The sequence below is a fragment of the Paroedura picta genome, chromosome 16, assembly GCF_049243985.1.
Source record: "Paroedura picta isolate Pp20150507F chromosome 16, Ppicta_v3.0, whole genome shotgun sequence".
In the NCBI taxonomy this organism is placed as follows: domain Eukaryota; kingdom Metazoa; phylum Chordata; class Lepidosauria; order Squamata; family Gekkonidae; genus Paroedura; species Paroedura picta.
In genome coordinates, this window is record NC_135384.1 from 5,301,694 (window position 1) to 5,323,859 (window position 22,166).

At 47.6% G+C, this 22,166-nt stretch overlaps 1 protein-coding gene across 3 annotated transcripts in view; it reads left to right on the forward strand.

Annotated features, from left to right (window-relative positions):
• Positions 1-21,809, forward strand: part of LOC143826013 (up-regulator of cell proliferation-like) — a 27,545-nt gene extending 5,736 nt beyond the window's left edge. The window contains exons 1-5 of one of the 3 annotated variants that reach the window (XM_077314511.1): positions 8,187-8,334; positions 10,753-11,046; positions 13,459-13,581; positions 15,275-15,346; positions 15,588-21,809. In XM_077314511.1, coding sequence (XP_077170626.1) covers positions 10,776-11,046; positions 13,459-13,581; positions 15,275-15,346; positions 15,588-20,254 — 5,133 coding nt within the window. In that variant the 5' untranslated portion in view covers positions 8,187-8,334; positions 10,753-10,775 and the 3' untranslated portion in view covers positions 20,255-21,809. Of the gene's footprint in view, positions 1-8,186; positions 8,335-10,739; positions 11,047-13,458; positions 13,582-15,274; positions 15,347-15,587 lie in introns of those variants that run through there. The other 2 variants (XM_077314512.1, XM_077314510.1) reach the window with 2 other exon arrangements.
• Positions 21,810-22,166: the final 357 nt, after the last annotated feature.

The window sequence follows — 22,166 nt, forward strand, 5'->3', positions numbered from 1 at the left end:
GGATATTTGTAACTAGCCCTGAATCTCTCACATTATTGTTCTTGCTTATATTGCCCACTTCATGGACCTGGCGTTACACCAGTGTTGGAGAAAGGCGATTTTTGCTAGCCCCCTCCAAGCTTCTTTTTCGGGAGGTAATTAAGGTTAGAATAGGAACAAGTGTTAGCACATCAACTGCCTTTTCATTTGACCCACCTTCTCCCATCACCATATGTCCCCCGTCCTCCTCCCCACAGTTATAGGGATCCCCAGCCCTTTGCCGGCCTCCCTACTATCCATCCACTACCTTGCCCTTTCTATCCCTCCCCTCACTGCCACTATCACCAATTTATGCTCAAATACCCCTCCAGGCCTTACTTTTATGCCTGGAGGTCTAGAATTTGGCCATTGCGGCACTAAAAGATTGCAGTGTTGGCTTCACAGTCACTAGCCAATAGGCACTGAGCTTCCCAAATGCTGTACAGAGACATAACAGGCAGAAATCTTTGGATCCCATGGGCCAAAACGTCCACATTCTGGAGAGAGGTGGGTGAGGCAGAAGCACTAAGAGGAGGAAGGGGGGAAGTAACCAGGTTTCCCGCTCTATGGGGTCCCCCACGGCAGCGTTATTCAGCAGCCGGAGAAAACGGGGGGTGAAAAGTGATGTCACGGGTTGCAGGCCATGCCTAACGTCATACAACCGGAAGTGGCACCATGGCGTGTCTTTTTAAGTTCTTATTAATTGCTAGTTCCAGGAAATTATACATTGAGTAAGAAGAGCTATTTCTACGCTCAGGAGCGTTTACCAACTTCTTTAAAATAAACAGTTACTCCCTTAGGTTACCCTTTGCCCCACATAAACACCTTTCCACGCTCACGCTCCGAGTTAGCTAGAAAGGCTGACTTCACCGTGATACGTCTGCAAGCGATTGTGAAAAATCCGCCCCAAGCCCAAAAGGTTCTTGAGAAGTCAGCATTGATCAAGGCAGCAAGCTGAGTTTGCAGGTTTTATTTCCCACGCTGCAAATGTTCCTACTCTGGAATCTATCGCTCGCTCTCTGAGCGGTCCCCAGGTTAGAAACTTTGACATTCCGTTTTTCAAGGGGGGAAAGTTCTCAGGTGCGGGTGAGCCCGTGGTTCTTGTGGGGCGGAACACCCCCTGCCCCAACTTAGACATGTCCCTGAGGTGTCCTGTTGATGACTGACGCTGAGTGTTTTGCGAGAGGGGTGTGCCCCGAAGGAGATAGCCGGAATGCTTTGCGGATTATTCATTAAACAATTATTGCACCTAATCCTAATTACAACACTCATTTCAACAGTTTGCCCTCGTCCATCCCGGCCTTTGGGAACACAAAGGGTGCTTCTACGCAGAGGCTGTGTTTCATGTCTCCCCCCTGCATCCCAACTACAACCTTTTCCATTTCAGCTTCTGCCCTGGGATGGCATGCAATCCGCCCCCTTCCAGGTATCCCTCTGCCTCACAGCACGTTTTCCTGGGCTTCCTTTGGTACCGTCTTTCTGGGAAACTGGTACACAAGGTGAGCGTGGTTACAGTGTGGTTAGGGCTTGGGTTGCTAAGCAGAGGGAAGTGATAGCTAAGCAGAGGTAAACGATGGCCAACCATCTCTTTTCGTCTCTGGTCTTGAAAGCTCTTCAACAGGCCTTTCCTTGGTCTCTCCCATTGACCTTGGGGTGACATTCTTGTATGGTCACTGCACCTAGGAAAGGGGGTGGAGACCATGTGCCTACTCTTCCTTTGAACCATCTCCTTTCTCACCCCCCCCCCCGCCTTAGTCTTTCTTGGATGTGGCAGGGAGGCGTGGCCAGATGACATCATTCCGGGACTCCTTGAAGCTTGGGAACTATTTCAGGGCCTCCTTCATGGTCAAAGATTTAGCCCTAAACTTGACTGCAAAAGTAAGAGAGAGAGATGAAAAACACAACAAGGTATCATGTCCATGAGGAAGCAGCCAAGACATTTTTTTGGTTACGTAAGTGTTGGAAAGCTGGAACACTCTTTCCATAAAATGGTGATCCAGCTTTTGGTTCTTAGATTTATATGACACTTTGATTGCCGTCCTGTGATCTGCTACTTCTGTCATTCGGCGCGGAGAAGTGCTAAGCGAATGATTCCTTCAGTCACATTCTTCTGTTCGCTGGTCACAGAGGCCTGCAAATGGTGATTTATCTCCTGTCGTCCTGCAGGGCATGTGCCTGCCTCCCTGCCTCCGTTTTATCCTCACGACGATCCTGCGCTGTAGCTTTCCCTGCGAGAGAAAGTGACACGTTCAAGGTTGCCTGATGTTTTTCATGGCTGAGCAGGGGATTTGAACTCAAGTCTCCCTGGATCTCGTTCAGTGCTACCCATTAAATTACCCATTCTCAACGGGAGCCATATGGTGCATTTAAAGGGGGCCACAGGCTGAAAAATGTGAGAAAGGGAGCCCAAAGGGCTTATCACAGACCCCGGAAACTAAACCAATGAAATATCCTTTTGTGTCACGTAAGACGGCATTAATTGTGCTAGTGAGTTCAACCTTAGTCCAACCACGCTGGCAGTCCAGACTTGCAGCTTTCCCCAAAATTGCCCAAGATCTCTTTCTCCCTGTACAGGTTACACCAGGCTCTGTCTGGCCTCAGCCATGAAACTAGGCCCTAAGGCAGGCCTTCTCAACCTGAGGTTTCTTGTTGGACCTCGAAGGGTTTCCTAAATGGGTGGGTGTTAATACATTTTTTATATTTTTTTACATTTTTGTTCATCGTTGATCAGGTGACGTGACCATACATGGTCGTGTCGACCTGACCTACTTCCCAAAATGGCCAACGATGGGCCTGGAGCGGGTGGGAGGGGAGGGGCCCTAGGTGGGCACCCATACAGCCTTGTTTCCCAACCAGGTTCTGCACGATCATGATACTCCTGGGTTTTCCCGAAGCCTGAAGAATGTTTCAGGGGTTTCTCAACGGTCAGAAAGTTGAGGAAGGCTGCCCTAAGGGATCACAAATCAAACTGAAAGAGGAAGTCAACCTCCAATTGACATTCGTCACCCCGCTGAATGTAAGAAGCGTCCTCCGTCACCTTTCAGTGCAGCCTCTCCCTTGCGAGAGATTGCGGATTTCTACGAAACGCCTTTCGCCTTACCAGATGAGTAGACTGCATGCCTCCCCACCCACCCACCCCGGGGCAGAAAGGCCGCAATTCCCGTGCATTTCGGCAGCCGACAAAGATAAGTTTGCCAACTCAGCTCCGTTTGAGCGATGGCTGTCTGATAAGAGCCCTTGGCAAAGGTTGTCTGGCGGGTAAGGGAAGAAACTCATGTGCAGGAAGCTTTCTACGTGAATCGTTTCCCCCCTGGGCACAGGAGCCAAGTCAAACAACCTGCCCCGGCTTGTGTAGCCACCGGGCTTTCTTCCTCGTAAAGAGCGGGCGTGGACAGCTGCCAGATTCCGATGGGCAACAGCATCGAGGCCACCAGGTGGTTGAACTTCAAGAATCCTAGAATCCTAGAGCTGGAAGGGACCTCCAGGGTCATCTAGTCCAGCCCCCTGCAGAATGTGGGGAATTCACAACTACCTGCCCACCCACAGTGACAAAACAGCCCTGATCCCTCTGCAATTACTCCACAGAAAAACCTAGGGTTTGGGGGTTCCCAAAGTTTCAGTGGAAAAAGGGTGATGGGAGTACCAAAATATTGGTGGGCAACCATGATAGCTTCCCATTAACCATCTCTTTTCCAGTTTACTCCAAGCACTCCGCCACTGTTTGCCAAGGGCTGTATCCAACTTTCCTTGAAAAAAATGGGGGGGGGAAATGGGGGGGGACAAGGACCTAAGCCATTTCCTTATCTGCAGACTTCCATAACTCAGGTGCCTATGTGCGTGTTTGTGTCATTAAAGCATCACAAAAGGTTGAGCTGCTTAAGATATTCTCTTTCGCTGCACCTGAGGAAGTGGTGCCTGCACACAAAAGCTCATACCTTGCATAAAGTTTGGTTGGTCGTAAAGATGTCCCTTGACTCCAGTTTTCGGGGATTTTTGCCTGCGTACAAGGAACAGGCTCCTTAAACCAACAGCAAATGCCCCATGTAATAACAATACACTTTAGCTCACACAGGACTTTATTCAGGTCAATCAAGTAAATTTGTCATGAACACCTCGACCTGGACCGTGGGATTTTTTTTCCCCCCGTTTGTTTTCTGACAATGAAAGATAATACTACACAATACTACTTGGTGATATTATTGACATGAAGCAAGCTTGAGCGCAAAGGCAGGGAGAGAAATTAGTTCATTCAGGGTGGAATTGTGCACAAGATGAAGTTCCAGACTTCCAGGATCATGCTTATTGAATAGCAGGTTCAATAAAATGGGTGTGCCAAAATATTGAGATGACAAAGAACTGTTCCCTTGTAGCAGAGACCTCTTCCTGAATTCTGTCCTCCCCAAACCTTGTAGGAAAAAGATTTTGTGACAGGAAGGAAACAATCCGTGGAGCAGAAATGAATGCTGAAGGCAAAGATGTTCCGTTCTGTGGATGAATTGCTATGGAGTCTGTCTGTCTGTCTGTCTGTCTGTCTGTCTGTCTGTCTATCTATCTTTTATTTATTTAGATTTCTATACTGCCCATTTCTTTGCAGCTCTGGGCGGTTTACACGGAACGTTAAATAACTTACATGGAACGTTATACAGACTGTAACATCAAAGCAACTTTCAATAAAACATCAAAAGATTACAATATCACATTAATAATATAAATAACATAATATTCTATATTATACTATATATGTGTGTGTGTATATATATATATAAATGTGTGTGTGTGTATATATAAATAATAATTACTTATAAATAATATAAGTAATAAATAAATTTTATTTCAGTTTTAGGTAAGGCCAAATGTAGCCGATTGTGATCAGTATAATTAAGTTCGCTGATCATCAAAATGTCAATGATATGTGCTCACAAGCAGGGCATCAAAGCAATTCCTTTCCCACTCTGTTCCTCCCCACCCCTAGTTATTGGTGTTTAGTGGTATACAATGCCTGGACCATTCAGTCATCGTGGCTCATAGGCAGTGGGTTAGATCCACCCAGCTTTTCCAGTCGATCTCACCCAATTCTCCTCCTTACTACATGACCTCTGTTCCACATGGTTTTTGTCTGTACAGGTGCCATGATTGCCAAGATATCCTTTTTAGGTGTTCTAAGGGGAATCCCTTCTTTCTTCACCATCAGTCAGAAAGATAGCTGGACCCAACCCAATTGTTGCAGAACGGACCTGTTCCCTATCCCACCCATCCCACTCCACGGTCTTCCCAACATGGAGAGGCCTGACTTTCTCTCTTCCAACTCTGTTATTCTATGATTCTATGATTCTTGTGATTTTCTGGGAGTGGGCGTGCTACTTCACCTTCTTGTTGCTGTATACTAAGATTTGAGTTATGTCTTTAAATCCTAAACTAATGTGCACTGTATAATGGTTGAATTACATTTTATTTTTCAGTTGCTCAATCTTTGGGCTCCTAGTTTGAGTTTCAGATTGGTTCCCCCCCCCCTTTTATTTTCTTTCTTTTTCTTTGTTCTGTTTTCTAGATGGTTAGACAGCCTTTTCCTCGTAATTAGGGCCCTTGAAGGAGATACCTGCAATCATTAAGATATATTACCCTCCTGTCCTCCTAGCCTCTGGCTCACATGGCACGAGGCATGCCGTTTTGGGCCTGCCCAAAGGACAGAGCTCCCCCAGGATTCCCTTCCTTTTTGGCCATCCAGTCTCCGCTGAATTATGGAGACCCCCATAGGGTTCTCAACGCAAGAGATGTTCAGAGGTGATCTGCCACTGCACCACAGCTCTGGAATTCCTTGGCAGGCTCCCAAATACTAACTGGGCCAACCCTACTTAGCTTCCAAGATCTGAAGAGATCAGGTGGCACATTTCCAAGAATTCCCTTCATTCTCAATGCCCGAAGCGGCCAGCGATACAAGGAGACCGCATCTCGTATCAACCAAGTGAATCACGATTTCTACAACCTGCAATTAAGTGCATCTCATGGTGAGACAACCTGCTCCACACCCTAACCAAGGACTCATTCTGTGACTCTCGAAGGATTCCCACGTTTATTTTAGAAAATTTACACCCCTCTTTTCTACCCCCACAAGGGCCGCCGGAGCAGCCAGAAGAACAAGACACGGGCGCAATAAAACCACAGCTTAAAAAACTTGGAAGCCAACCAGAAGCACATCGTCGAAACTGTTAAAACCAGAGGTTCAGTGCACGCAAAAGCATTAAAACAAGAAGCAAAACACTGGGGGGGAGAGGGGAGAAGGCCCAAGGAAACTAAAAGTTCTTTACTCAATGGAAGATGGCAACAGAATGGGAAAGATTAATCTCCCAAGCTTGCGGCAGGAGTGTCATTGCCTCAAAATGGTAAATTTGGGATAGGAGCTGATACCAAGATAAGAGGAACCAGCCCTGTCCTCGAAAAGCTCCAAGCTGTTTTCTCCCTTTCCAGATCGGGCCTGATGCCTGTCCATACAGGTGAGCTTTCAAGGATCCCAGGTGAGACCTCAGATGAGATAAAACCGCATGTTAGCTTTGTGTGTGGGACAGACCCTAAAAAGCACACCGCTGGAGGTTCTTCTGGAGCGCTCCGAGATCGCGCATGCTGGCAGAGGTCTGTGCCATCTTTCTCTTTGCACCTGGCCCAGGTGTGAGGTCCCGCCGTTCTATTCCGCAGAACCATTAATTATGTGGCTTTGCTCATTACGGATTAAAAGGGATTATCCAATGTACTCGAGTAATTGGCTGGCTTTGATTTAGGGAGCCAATTACTCAACCTCTGCCGCTGCCAGCCAAGAACGGGGCACCGTGCCTCAGCAGCAGAGCTCTCTGGCGAAATGTCCCTCGGCGGCAGGGTCAGCCGTCCAGGGAGACTGCTACAAAGTGGCGAAGCACGAAGGGTTGGTTGCCATCCTCCAAGGCGGCAGCTTACAACTGACCTCCAGGTGACAGAAGAAAAAAAAGGCTGCTTGGGAGGGGGGGCTCCAGAGCATTCTCCTCCACCGAGGTCCCTCCCTGCCCCAAATCCTGCCCACTCCCGGCTCCACTCCCAAAGTCTCCAGGGATTTCCCAAACCAGAGCTCTGTCAGGATCCTCTGGTTTCTGTCATGATAGTCCAAATTCCAGGCTCGATGGCTTTATGATACCCAGCTATAAGATGCAACCATTTGGCTAGTTAGTTTCGTTTTTGAGTCTAGGCACCAAGATTCTCCAGCTGAGTCCCAAGGTCGTAAAACCACGGCCATTTATCAACAGACCTTGCACCTGTGGAACCTGGGTGTTTTATCTCTAACTGATATTATGTTGATGGAGAATTGTCGGGTTCTGGCAACTTTAGGTCAGAACTATCTACGTGGTTTTAGAAGGAACAGCTCGAATAAGCTTCCATCTTGAAACAATAGTGGGTTTTATTTCTAAGTCTGGGATCTTTACAAGCTGGCAACCCTAAGGTGACGGCACCTTGGGAGGGAGAACTGTACCGCCTCACGCCTTGCCGAGACCCCTCTCCTCACCCCCACCCTCCCCATATTTCACTCCCAAATCTCTAGCAATTTCCTACCCAGGGACTGCCAGCCTCACAGGTGAGCTCCCCCGATGTCACAGTGGCCTGCGGAGTAGCATTGTCAAGAGGAATTCTCGTAATCTTTAAATTACCAACCGGCCAGGAGGAAAAACGCCTTGTCTTTTTAAGGGGCTATGGGACTGGGTGGGCGGTGCTCCCCAAGGCATGGAGGCAAATAAGATTTGGTATTTGCAGCAGAGCCTTGTCGCCTTTTTTAAAGGACTGTGCGCATAATGCAAACTAGGGAAAGCTTTCCTGTTTGCGTGCATTTCTGTGTATAATATTGCCTGCAGGGGAGGGGGGAGGGGGGCAGGGGGGCAGGGGGGCAGAGTTGCCAGTTTCTAGAGGTTTGATGGAGGACGGGGACCACAGTGGGGTCCAATGCCACAGAGTCTGCCCCCCCCCCAAAGCAGCCATTTCCTCCAGGGGAGCTGGCCTCTGTCACCTGGAGAGGAGCTGTGATTGTGGGGATCCCCAGGTCCCCCCTGGAGGCTGGCATCCCCAATTAGCTTTTGGTCCTTAAAGGATAAATTGAGCCCCTTAAACCAGCCCACTTTACAATAGGTTGGGAAGCGGCCAACTTCACCGGGGTCATTTCTGCCCATTAAGCTTCTCTTACGGGGAAAAGGGAGAGAGTTTCTCTTTCCTTTCTGTGAAAACGAAACCGATCGATTTCCGCTTCCAATATAAGCCCCGGGACGGTGATCTATCCCTTTGTTTCCGCACCCCACAAGGAACCGGGTAAGTCGCTCCTCATGTATTCATTTAATTAATTTTTAGACCGCCCAGCCTGCCTGGGCATCCATAATAAAACGTCGTGCCTGTCCTAAAAACAGACGGTGCAATAATTAAAATTATACAATCCTGCTTAGAGATATTAGTCGCCTAAAGGCCGCTTTGGAAGGGGGTGAAGCGAATCCATCAAGGAGAGGGCGCAAGGCGGGTCGGAGTTTAAAGCGAGAAATCCCTCCTACACCCCCCCCCCCCGCCCTCCATTTATTTCCAGCGCCGTTTCCTTTTGAGATACAAATTCATGGCTTGAATTGGGAGGTGCGTGTTCCGCTTCCTGGTGATGCTAAATCTGATGGGTCTTTCTTTGCCATCTGTGCGGGAGGACACGCGTCTCTCCTGACCTCCAAGGAGAACGCGTGTGCGGGTTGAGCAGAAAGGGACTTACGCAAAAAGTTTTAAAAAGTAAAATGAAAACCGCGGTCTGCATTGCTGGAGGGTCATCCTGCTCAATCTGATCAAGACCTAGTTGTGGCAGGTATCTCATTTTCAAAAAATGTGTAAGAAGAAGAGCTGGGTTTTTTATACCCCACTTTTCATTACCTGAAGGAGTCACAGAGTTGTTGTTGTTGTTGTTATATTTATGTACTGCCCTCTCCTGAGGCTCAGGGCAGTGAAGAAGAAGAAGAAGAAGAGTTGGTTTTTGTATGCTGCTTTTCTCTACCCAAAGGAGCCTCAAAGCAGCTTACAATCGCTTTTCCTTTCCTCTCCCCACAACAGACACCCTGTGAGGTGAGTGAGGCTGAGAGAGCCCTGATATTACTAAAGGAGAAGAGTTGGTTCTTATATGTCACTTTTCTCTACCCGAAGGAGTCTCAAAGTAGCTTACAATCCCCTTCCCTTTCCTCTCCCCACAACAGACATCCTGTGAGGTGGGTGAGGCTGAGAGAGCCCTGATATTCCTGCTCAGTCAGAACAGCTTTCTCAGTGCTGTGGCGAGCCCAAGGTCACCCAGCTGGCTGCATGTGGGGGAGCGCAGAATCGAACCTGGCTCTTCACTCCTAACCACCACACCAAGCTGGCGCTTCCCCTTCCTCTCCCCACTCTACTGGTAGTTTTCCCCCTTCCCCAGCTAGACACCTGTGTCTTTATTAGCTGAGCGGTGAGCAAAACTGAGAAGCCAAAACTTTTTCCTGGAATGCTGTGTTTGGGGTGGGGTGGGGTGGGGAGGGGAGGGGAGGGGGGAGGGACCCAAACCCTCTTTGTTTTGGCCCCTGGGAGGGGTGTGCTGGGTTTTCCCCAAGTGCTCATCCCACCCGACTCAGGCTAGGGAGCGTTTCGGCAGTGCCTCCAGGAGCTGCAGGTGCGGTGAGACACGCCCTACCCCTGCAGCCCATGAAGTTCGATATCAGCAGCAGGGAGACCATTGATATGGGAACCGAAACCAGACCCAGCTTAGAGAACTGACTCCAGAGAGCCTCGTCGCCAATGTTTTGGCTGGCGAATTCCAAAATGCGCAGTTGCCAGTCGTGGGCTTCGGGAGAGTTCCTCTCTGCCACCCCTGCTCACTCTCTCCCCTCTGCCCAGGTTGACCTGTCATCGTTGGTGGCCCTTCATGAGAAAACAAAGGTCCTTTCTCTGGTAGTTTGGGCTGAATTAGACCTGGAAACAAATGGGTGGCCAATGAAGGGATTTTAAAAGGGGTGTAATATGCGCCCTCCAGGAAACCCGTCGTGGGAAACTGGATGTCTTTTTCCAACCCAATAGCGTGTTCAAATCATTTACAAGGGCAGCCCCAAATAGAGATCATTACAATAGTCAGGTCTTGGAAGTTATTGTAACGTGGCTCAGTGTGTCCAGAGTCCATGGGTGTTTTCCTGCCCTTTCAACTTACATTCCCTTTGGGTTATTTTTCCATTATGCAACTGTTTCTTTCCCTTTCACGCTTGTTTCACTTTCAGCCAACTTGGTGTAGTGGTTAGGAGTGCGGACTTCTAATCTGGTGAGCTGGGTTTGTTTCTCCGCTCCTCCTCCGCATGCTGGGTGACCTTGGACTCGCCACAGCACTGAGAAAACTGCAGTGATATCAGGGCTGTCTCAGCCAGTGTATTTTTAAAGAAACGACTCTCCAGTATTTGGGCCTCCTGAATGTATGTGGCTAGGGTTCCACCTCCTGAGGTAACCATTTTGTGGTTGACTCTTCCTTCTATGGTGGCCATTTTGTGCTTGCACCCCCCACCCCATCTCAGAAATCCAAACATGTCCGCAGTCTCAAAAGGTTGGATCCCCCAATTTTAAGCAAATTGTCAAAGGGGCCAGATGGTTTAATTTTGACTTTGGGTGACGTTCAAGAAGATTTTGTTGCACATGATGGGGTGAACAGGGAAACAGATCCTTAAACAACTTATGTGTTTAAGCTTCTTTCTGCAGGATTGTTGCCCCGGACCCCAGCCATGGCCTTCGAGACAATCCGGAGGGGCCGTGAAAAGCTCATCACCTTCCTCCAAAGAGCACCTGATCTCATCTTGGACGATACGGCCGCCCAGGGCTTTGTCTCCGAGGCAGATTATGAAGCTTTGGATAATCTTTCAGACCCAAAGGAGAAGATGCGCAGACTCTTGGTCAAGGTCCAGGTCAAGGGAGAACAGGCATGCCACCAGTTCCTAGAAGGGATCAGAAGCCTCTTTCCAGATCTGCCTCCAGATCTGTGGCCACCAGGAAGTGGTGAGTTTGGGATGTGGTCCCATAGTCTCCAATTTGGCCTGTCTTGAGCGGAATACAATTTAAATGGGGGCCCCTAGATCAGGATTCTCCATCCTCCTCCCATCCCGCTTTGGTCCTGCATGGTCTGGAAACTAGAAGGAGGGTTAGGCTGGGACAAAATTAAGGGAGGGAATTTTTAAGAAAATTAATACGGCCTCATGTACTTATCGGATGTTTTGACCATAGAGTTCTTAGCTATAGCTAGAGCTACCTCAAAGTGACAAGGGTGGCTCTGCCAATCAGTTGGGTAACTCTAGGAGTAATCCAGAACTCTATGATGTCAACTTTTTTACTGTTAAGGAATCTCTGAAACATTCTTTATATTAAAAATTAAGTTGTTCCCACCCATTCAGGAAACCTTTCTAGCGTTTCACAAGAGCCTGGTTAAGAAAACCTGCTGTGAGTAGCCAGGGCAGCTCCCATGGGCTCCATTTTTCCACCCACCAACTATGAGTTTCTCATAGTAATCCAGATTCTGTCTCAAGAACCAACCGCTGAATTTCAATACAGACGAAGTACAGAACCGCGCATGTCTTTTGTTTGTCTTTTGTTTAATCGGCATAGTTCCGCAAATTGCAGGGTGGGCCAGTACATGCAGTACTAGGACTCTGATCAGAAATACAGCTCCCCCCCCCCGGCTCCCCCCCCCCCCGCTTCTAGCTTTGAGGTTTCGCCAAGCATTCCTGACTTCCTTTCCTTAAAAACAAACAAAAAAAGCATCATGACGTTCTGTGCCCTGGGGACGGAGCTTTGCACAAGATCACAGAACGCACCAGGCCTAGTAAAGTGTTACTTTAATTTTATTTGTGAGTGCAGCGCCTAACCTCGGCTGTCCTTTTTGACCTTATGATACCCACGGCTGCAAGAAATGGAGGAGATGATGGTAACAAGGAATGGATGTGAACAATTGTATTTATGCAGACTTGGGCTGTAATACTTTGAAAAGCAGAAGATCTGACCTCTTCTACCTAGGTCAAAGTGACCCCTGAAGGAACTTTGTTTATTCTGAACACTACGTGCATTTCTGATTAACACTGATGCAATTTGGGTGATTTTTTCCCCCTTCTTCTCCATGTGAGATTTCACCATATTCAATAAAGAACTTTGTGCCTAATTTGTCACTTTTTTTCTTTTGCACAATACCAGTGTTCGGTTTTTCTTCATCCTCTTTATTTTCGGCTTTTTGTCATCGGCTTTGGACGTGCTCAGAGGTCAGCGACAGGATATGAAATTTCCTGTGTTGCAAATTCATTATCAGAAATTCAGGTCAATAATTGTTGTTCGCGAATGAGGGAAGAGATTTCGTTGTGGCACAGTGATCAAGTATTTTTTGTAAGGTTATTGCTCTCTGATACACTGTGGTCCAGTTTGCTCTTTTTATGGTGCAGTACATATGAGCTACAGATTTATCCATGGCATAATTACCCTGCCTTTCCTCACGGTTGGCAGTGGGGGGGGGTGCATGTGGTTATGCCTCCATTTTAGGAGAGACTGGAACAAGATTACCAGGAGAGCTTAATGGCACAGTGAAACCAGTCACCAGGACCTCCCCTCTCATAACTCCATCCCACAAGCTCTCCACTCCTGGTTTAGCTTTTCAGGGAAAGCATTCCATAAATCTAAACCACAGGAGGAGACTGTAACACATTGCTGCAAAACACAGCTGTTGCGCTGCTCCTGTTGTCACTTGTGCGTCCCATGTACAATCAGCCAGATCTCACATGTATCATGCAGCCATCTGGGTGACCTTGGGCTAGTCATAGTCCTCTCGGGGCTCTCTCAGCCCCACCTCCCTCACTGGGTGTCTGTTGTGGGGAAAGGAAGGGAAAAGTGTTTGTAAGCCCACTTGGGGCTTCTTCAGGTAGTGAAAAGCCAGTTCTTCTTCCTCGTCCTCCTCCATCTGGATAATATCCCGGAAAATATCCCATCTTAGCCAAGGGGATCACCTTGATGACATTCATTTTTACCCAGCAACTATAGGGGACATGTAAGTGCTACATGCCGATTCAGAACAGTACCTCATAATGACAGCGCAGGGCTTCCTTTGTGCTTCAACAGTCAGTATTGTGAAGGGGTAACGATTCGTCTCATCCTCTTTCTGTGTGCCTCAGCTCTGCTCAGTTCAAAGCCAACGTACCTCTGTTTGCAGAGAAATAATGCACAGCCCGTGGCAGCCCACATGCACTCCCTTCACTCACTCCTGCCTGTCATAATTGTAGGTCGTTTGGTAGGAGTTTAATCACCGTTTTTTTCTGGAAAGTAGAAAATAATATGGGGGGGGGCAGTGTAAAGGCAGGTGTTTTTATTTCCTTCTTCATAAAACCAGACCTTCACCCACCTTTAAAATGATTCTTGTTGCTTCCTCCCCTCTAGCATGCTCAGATCTAAAGGAAGGATATTGTCCCCCTGACAAAGCTCTAGACAAGAGTGGGACAGAAAATCCAGAAGGGGAAGCCCTGAAATCAAAGGATGAATTCTCAGCCAAGGATTCTGAAGGTACATGAAGTATTCTTAGACTAGTAAATAAGCCCACTGCAGCTTTTCAGGGAAAGCTTTTCAGGGAGAGCCAGTTTGGTGTAGTGGTTAGGAGTGCGGACTTGTAATCTGGCATGCCAGGTTCGATTCTGCGCTCCCCCACATGCAACCAGCTGGGTGACCTTGGGCTCGCCACGGCACTGATAAAACTGTTCTGACCGGGCAGTGATATCAGTGCTCTCTCAGCCTCACCCACCCCACAGGGTGTCTGTTGTGGGGGGAGGAATGGGAAGGCGACTGTAAGCCGCTTTGAGCCTCCTTCGGGTAGGGAAAAGCGGCATATAAGAACCAATTCTTCTTCTTCTTCTTTTCAGGGAAAGCGCTTCCTGCCTGCCGATTGGTCCCTCCGATTGTCTGTCCGGAGGAAGGGTCCAATCCAGACCCTTCCTCATCCCGGACACATCCCGCCCCAGAACCCCTTACCGCTTTATTTAGTCCGCGGCGCCCATGGCGTTAAGAAGATGTGTCAGAACATGACTTGTTTCCCTCCCCTTCTATCCTTACACTTATGCTTATTTCCCCCATTTTTTCATTCCGCCCTTCTCCCAAGGAGCTTAGAGTGGTGCACATGGCATTTCCCCCCCTCCATTTGATCATCACAGCCATTGCACGAGGGACCATAGGTTGCCAGGGAGTGAATAAAAGAAAGTCACCCAGCATGCTTCGTGGCAGAATGGGGCTTCGGACTGACTGTCCTGGGTGGAGTCTGCATGGAATTTTTATTCTAATCCCAGGTCGATTCAGTACCTGCCATCTCCACTGAATGAGATTTCCATTTTGATTTTGTCCGATTTAAAGTTTCCCTCTGCAACAAGCATGATTGATCTGGAGTGACCCTACCTTTATCCTGCAATATTTAGGAGTGGAAATAACCCTCAATATTTTCAGAATCGGAGAAAGCATGAGAAACCATGTGGATCTCCAGCTGCTTCGCATTTGTTGCCGAAGCTCCATGGTAGAGAAGCCCTGATTGGCCAGGGCTGTAAGCTTTTTTAAAAGGGGAAGTCCTAATTTTCTCTCAACTTTAGCTCTAGCCTTACACGCCAGCCCCCCCCCAAAACCAGCCCAGCCAAATAATGTTACAATTGTGCAAAATTAAAATTCAAAAGGAAGCCAGTTTCCAAGTGTTGTTAGTCACCGAGGTAGGAAGGGCTGCCTTGTTTCACTAAAGCTGTCCTTTTTGAGACATTGCATTCCTCATAGAATGTGCAATCCGATCCTTGGCTATTGCATCACGCCAATTGTTAAGCAAACCTTATCGATTTCGTGGAATAAGCAGTGTTGCTACAATATTGCTTGTAACTTTTTGACGGTGGTGGGATTTCTAAGTAGGTTTCAAGAACTCAATTGCACACAAAAATGTGCATTATGGGAATTATAAAACGTGCCTTTCCGTCCCCGTTCCTCATGAATCATGTGGACTTTTGGCATCAAGAATAAGGCGTCCTGGGCTTGATTCAGTTTTTGGATCTGGTGAATTATGTGGGAACAGCTCCTGGGTGCCCTCTGGAGGCTGCAGAAGCCATTCCAGCCTCAGTGTCAAAATATCCAGCAATAAAATATCTAGGGATTTTTCTTTCACTGTTAAGATTATTTTTCCATTCCCAAATAACCCTGGAATATATAAAATCTGTAGTGTGCATTTCTCTTCCAGACAAAGAATTCGAAACTGTGTCTGGAGGTCAAGAACCTGTTCAGGAAGTGATGGAGACAGAAAATTTTGATGGTAAGGACTATAATGGGAGGAAGGGGGAAATGGTGCCTTTCCTTCCTCCTCCACATGCAGCCAGCTGGGTGATCTTGAGCTAGTCACAGCCCTGATAGTGCTGTTCTCACAGAACAGTCTCTCTCAGAGCTCTCAGCCTCAACCTACCTCACAGGGTGCCTGTTGTGGAGAGAGAAAGGGAAGGTGATTGCTTCCAAAATTTTCATATCTCATAATTAAAGCTCCCCTTCCTTTCCCCTAGAAATCAAGAAGTTCCTGAAGAAGGTGGGCCTCCACAAACGACACAGGAAACTCACCATGGGAGACATCTTGGAAATCACCTCCGAAAGCCTCACAACTGTGCCTCCTCAGACGCCGGAAGACTTACCTTGGCACTTCTTGCGAAAACTCATGGCCCTCAGTGGCACAGCCCGAAATACTGATCTTGTGCCCCAGGACGAGGGCGATTCCAACGAAGAGGGTGATGGGGACGAGGATGGGCTCTTCGCAAGGGAAATGGAGTCTGTCAACCCCCTAGATGTCCTCTGTGCTGTCTTGTTATGCTGTGACAGCTTTCTTCGGCAGGAGATCTTCCTCAAAATGTCCATGTGCCAGTTCGCCCTGCCTCTGGTCTTGCCACCTCCCAAGCAGACTTTTATGCTCTGGGCCCTCAGGGACATAGTGAGGAAATGGAGGCCTCACTGCCTGATAGAGCAGAGGGGTTTTAGAGAGGAGAGCCTGGTGAAAGCTTCCATGCCAACCGTCTCTTTTGTGCGGCTGGGAAGGCCCAGCCTCTCCAAATCCAGGCTTCTCAACGAGGTCCTCAGTTCTCCTCAGCAGCACCATGACTTCTTTCTACACCGGGATATGGAGTGTGGGAACACTCCTAGAGAGATCAGTGATGGGTTGGTAGAAATCTCCTGGTATTTTCCAGGAGGGAGGGGAAATTTAGATCTTTTCCCTGAGCCTGTGGCCGTTACAAATCTGCGTGGGGACATTGAGTCCCACTGGCCGCAGTTCAGCTTTCTGACCCAGGTCTCCTCAGCGGTGCTCATCATTCTGGAGAAGATGTCTGACAAGCAATACGACATGCTAGCCACTCTCCAGGGCTCGGCATCGAAATATTATTTCGTCTTGAATGCGGACGGGGAGAAATCGAAGGAAACCCTGGGGCTCCTGACTGGACTCGCGCCACTGCTGGGCATGACCAAATCGCAAATCCTGGTGAAAGAAAAGAATAAGAACGCCACAGAATTTGTGAAGAAATTCCGGTCAGCCATAAGGAACATTATTATCTCACCTCAAAAGGTGATCAGCCTTGAAGAAATGGCAAAGGTCAGCCAAGAACTGAGGATCCAGACGGATGAAGACGCGAAGATCTGTCAGAACGGCATTCTGCACGCCAATGAAATTATTGAAGAAATAAAAGACGTCGTGGCCTACAAGAAAAAAATGCTGAAACTCCAGGGGGAGTTGTGGAGAAATCTGGCCGAAGTGGAGAAAGAATTGTGCAGGATGAAAAGGCAGGCTGACGTTCCAGTTGAAGATTACAAGGCCGATTTGAGAGAACAGCAGATCGCCTTACGTTTGCAGCAGTACCAGTGCGACCTCACAACCGGAATAACAAAATTTATTAATGGACTGCAGCAGCTGCACCCAGCGGAGAAACATTTTTTCCTGAAATGGCTGAAGTTCAGCCTGGATTGCTCTGCAAGGGCAAACTTGTCAAAATTGAGAGAGGAGTATAAAGAACATTATCAAGCTGCTGGGAACGACCCGAAACATCTGGCACAGCTGGATGAATCGATTTCCGCCAGTTCCTTAGGCGTGGAACACTTCATGCGTGAGCTGGGGCAGTTTTATGAAGCGGAGTACACGATGGTGAAGGAAGGGAAGGCAAATGAGGAAGATAGGCAGTTTGTTCATCTACCGGGCATAGCCGCTGACCTGATGCTGGAAGGGTTTCCAATGGAGCTCATTGACGGAGATGCGTCTAACATCCCCCTGCAATGGGTAACTGATGTTTTGACTGCACTTCATTCAAAACTAGAGGGAAAATCTAGGATGAAAGTCCTAACCGTTCTGGGCGTCCAGAGCACCGGCAAATCCACTCTTCTCAATACTATGTTCGGTCTACAGTTCGCAGTCAGCAGCGGCCGATGTACCCGAGGGGCCTTCATGACCCTCCTGAGAGTTTCAGAGAACTTCCGGCGAGAGCTCCATTGCGATTTCATTTTGGTGATTGACACAGAAGGACTGAAAGCTCCTGAGCTGGCAAAATTGGAGGACAGCTATGAGCATGACAACGAGCTGGCCACTCTGGTGATCGGACTGAGTGACATCACTCTCGTGAACCTGGCCATGGAGAACGCCACCGAGATGAAGGACATTCTGCAGATTGTCGTCCACGCCTTTCTGAGGATGGAGGAAACGGGGCACAGGCCCAACTGCCAGTTCGTCCACCAGAACGTCAGCGACGTCTCCGCCCACGATCAAAACATGAGGGACAGGAAACGCCTCTTGGAGCAGCTCAACGATATGACCAGAGCGGCGGCCAAAATGGAGAAACAGTTCAGGGAAGTGTCCTTTTCAGATATTATGGAGTACAATCCAGAAAGCCACAACTGGTACATCCCTGGTTTGTGGCATGGGGTCCCACCCATGGCTCCAGTAAACATGGCGTATAGTGAAGGCGTGTCAGACATGAAAAGATCACTGTTCGAATTCATGAGGACCTGCTCCCAAAACAGATGTGCCAAAGATATCCCCCAGTTTGTGGAATGGGTGAGGAGCCTGTGGAACGCTGTGAAACATGAGAATTTCATCTTCAGCTTCCGTAACAGCCTCGTAGCTGATGCTTACAACCAGCTGTCAGCAAAATATTCAGAATGGGAATGGGATTTCCAAAAGGAGATGCATCTGTGGGTGTCCAAAGCAGATACGGCAATTCAGAACCACTCTGTAGAAGATATAGAGTCTGGGGCATTAGATAAGCTGAGGCTTGAAGCCGATCAGAAATTGCACGATGGCCAACAAAAGATATTACAGTGCATCCAGAACTATTTTGAGAGAGACAAAGAGGGCCTGCATCTCATAGAAAAGTACAGAGAAGATTTCATCAGAAGTGCAAAAGGTCTTCAGGAGCAGCTGAGGATCTCCTGCCTTCAAAAGTGTCAGCAGGCTGTCCTCATACGCAAGGGGCAGAATAAGATAGATAATCTTCAGGCTGGGTACATGAAAACCATGGAAAGCAAGGTGAACAAGCTCCTGGAAGAGTGTAAAAGGAAGAAGCGCCAGTTGAGTTCTTCAGAACTGAATTGGGAATTTGAGAACATGTGGAAGGAAACCTTACTGGAGTTGGCACCTAGTAACTTAACTCCCCGTAATATTTATGCTGATGTCTACCACCAGCTTCAAAAAGATCTTGCAGTCCATGCCAACCAACACTTCCAGACGTTGCCCATTTTTTCAGCTGGCTGCAGGCAGCCTTTCACCATGAAAGGCCATTATCTGAAGAACTCAGCGAAAAAATTAAAAGGTCTGGTCTTCAAGGATGGCATACAAGAACAACTAGAAGAATACACCAGTGTCTTGAATTACAAATGTTGGAACTATGTCACAGAGAAAACCAGCACAAAACGGGACTATGATGAAACTTATTGCCGTGAGTTGCTGAGACTAATCAATGAACAGCTTCATGGAAAAGATTTTCACAAGCTTTACACTACCGTTCATTTTGAAGTGGATCTGAAATACTCCATTCTGGGAGATGCGGCGGATGCCTTTCAGAAGATGCATACCGAATTCTTCAAGGCAAATAACCCTCACCGACGTCTAGAGAAACTCAAGCCTCAGTATTTATCCACATTCAAAGACCTTTACCATGAGAAGGACGCTTGTCAGAAGAGGGCCAAGGATTTTTGCAATCTGTGTCTAAAACCAGCTCTCGAAGACCACCTCCAGAAGAGACTTGGGATAGAAATAGTGGATGACTTCCTCAGCAGTGGGCAATCCCTCCAGTACGGAAGTAGGAGCTTCTTTCAATTCACAGTGCAGAAAACACTGCTGGAAGAGCAAAACTTTGAGAACTACGTCAAGTACATAAACAGGTATGAGGAGTTTGTGAAATCTTGGATACAGGCACACCTGTTAGACCATTACAGACAGAGAAAAGAGTTAGCCATCTTGGGGCGAAAAATCCTATCTGCTGTACTGAAGAAAGCAAAAGATGTTCTGGAGGGTTACGAGAATGAAACTGGGCCTTTGGCTAAATTCTTGGAAGATTTCTGCCAGGAGATGAGCGCAGAGCTTATAATCCCTAAAGACGCTCTCAAGGTCATCCTCTTCAATAACACTGCCGACGCTGGGTCCCTGTCAGCGGAGATACGGGCCTGTATCCCCACGGTGACAGACCGCATCCTTTCAGAGCGTTTTGAGATGAGCGTCGAAGCTGTGCTGTCAGGCCTTCTGTTCAAGCCTCAGGATGAGATCTTCAAGAAAGTGTTTGGCTGCGGGAAGCAGTGCCCCTTCTGCAAGGTGCCCTGTGAGGCCGGGGGTGGGAGTCATCAAGAGCACTTTGCATCAGTCCATCGGCCTGAAGGGTTAGGGCGGTATCACGATATTGAAACGAACATACTCGTTTATTCCTTGTGCTCTTCTAGTGTCCATTCAAATGGGTGTTTTCGCAATGCAGACACAGGTGAAAAACTCCATCTTTACAAAGAATATCGCCAGTATTATCCTGACTGGCGCATCCAAGCCGATCCTAGCATCACAGCCTCGGATTACTGGAGGTTTGTGTTCAAAACGTTCAATCGGCAGTTTGCTAAGGAGTACCGCGCCATCCCAGCCGATCTGCCCAAAGACTGGGAAAGATTAACCAAACAGCAGGCCCTGGAAAGCATCCAGGAAACCTTTAATATGAAATAACAAGGACCACCCTTTTCAGCTTTTCCAGTTTTCAGCTGGAAACAAGCACAATTGGTTCCACATCTCTAAACTGCAACGTTATTGGCATGTTCTAGGGTGATCCATGTGGATTTGATCCGGAGCTGATTTTATTTGCTGCAATTATGGAGGACAGAAAATGAAAACTAGCCCAAGAAGCCAAACCTGGAAAGTCCTCATCTGTTCCTATGATTTAGAAAGTTTTATAGATATAATAACGTATAGGAGACACACCAAGTTATTATAGATATAATAACGTATAGGAGCCTCTTGTGGCGCAGAGTGGTAAGGCAACTGCCTGAAAGCTTTGCCCATGAGGTTGGGAGTTCGATCCCAGCAGCCGGCTCAAGGTTAACTCAGCCTTCCATCCTTCCGAGGTCGGTAAAATGAGTACCCAGCTTGCTGGGGGGTAAACGGTCATGACTGGGGAAGGCACTGGCAAACCACCCCGTATTGAGTCTGCCATGAAAACGCTGGAGGGCGTCACCCCAAGGGTCAGACATGACCCGGTGCTTGCACAGGGGATACCTTTACCTTTACCTTTAGGAGACACAATGCCTCAAAGGAAAGTAAACTGTCCAAAACATAGTGAGTTCTTCCTTCCACTTTGCCAGACGCAGAACTTGTTCTGGAAAAATCCAGGTGCAAATCAGTGATCTTCTAATATTGCCTCCAAACTGGTCTGTGGTATCTTAGGTGATCACAAGAAGGATTATATTGTAGATCAGACCTCCCAAGCATGGTTCCTGTGGGAACCTTGGAAAGGGGGTGAAAGGGGGCTTTTTTGAGTTATTGATGTTTGTGGCATAGCACAGCTTTATGTAACCTACTTTAAGCTAAGAATCCCCCCCTTTCGCAAATGACAACAGATGCTGCCAGAATGGGACCCTCGAGAAACAATGCCATAGGATTAGGGCTGTAGAACCAACCAGAAGCCTCAAGATAGAACTCAAGCAAAGCATGAATATAAACATTGATGAGAATAAAAGGATATAAACTTTGCTCGTGATAACCATAAGAGGTGACTTCTCAGGGTTTCTTTTACAAGTAAGCAATATAAGCTTCTTCTTTTTTTGCTGCACTCATGTGGCATTGCTTAATGTTTATTAAAGCATAGGAAAAAGGTAGCTGCTAGATTTTCTCTAGATTTCAACATGCTAGGAATAACTGAAAAACTGCAAGCAGGGGTACACACACGGATGTTTCTTAAAAGCAGAGGTTTTAAAAGTTCACATGTATTTTCAAGAGGTGGGTCAATAGTTCAACTTGACCGTTTCTCCGAGACCGTTTAGATGTCAGCAGACTACAGACACATTTTCTTGGCTGTACTAAACTTTTGTGTTATTTTCTTCATGAAAGCATTAACTGTAAGGCAGATGTGCATAGCCTGTAAGCCCCTCTCTCTCAGCCAATGGGAGGAGGGGTGAGGAGATGCGGTCGCGGAGAGGGTATAAAAAGAGGAAATGCTTGCATCGACTTTTGAGTTGGCTTTCTTGACATGCTCCCATATTAAAGCCTTTAATATGATATTGGAGAACTTGGTGTGCGACTCTTTGTTTCCAGTTTGATAAATGGAGTTTAGGTACTCTGGTTGGAGTGGGGCCCTTTGGCACGGGGACCCCCTGCATAACAACATGACATATTAACTGATTACAGGGCCTGTGCCCGATACATCCCTCCATCTGTAGAATGGGAACAATAGATTTATTTCAGGGGGCTGGTGTGAATAAGGATGAAATAAGAGAATGTCATTCGACTTCTGTGTACAAAATTACTGCACACATTCGTAACAAAATGTATGGTTTATTTTGTCAGAGGGAGGGGATGGAGCTTATGCATGCCTGAAAGTCACCCCTACCTACCTACCTACCTACCACTCCATTCTTCTTGACTG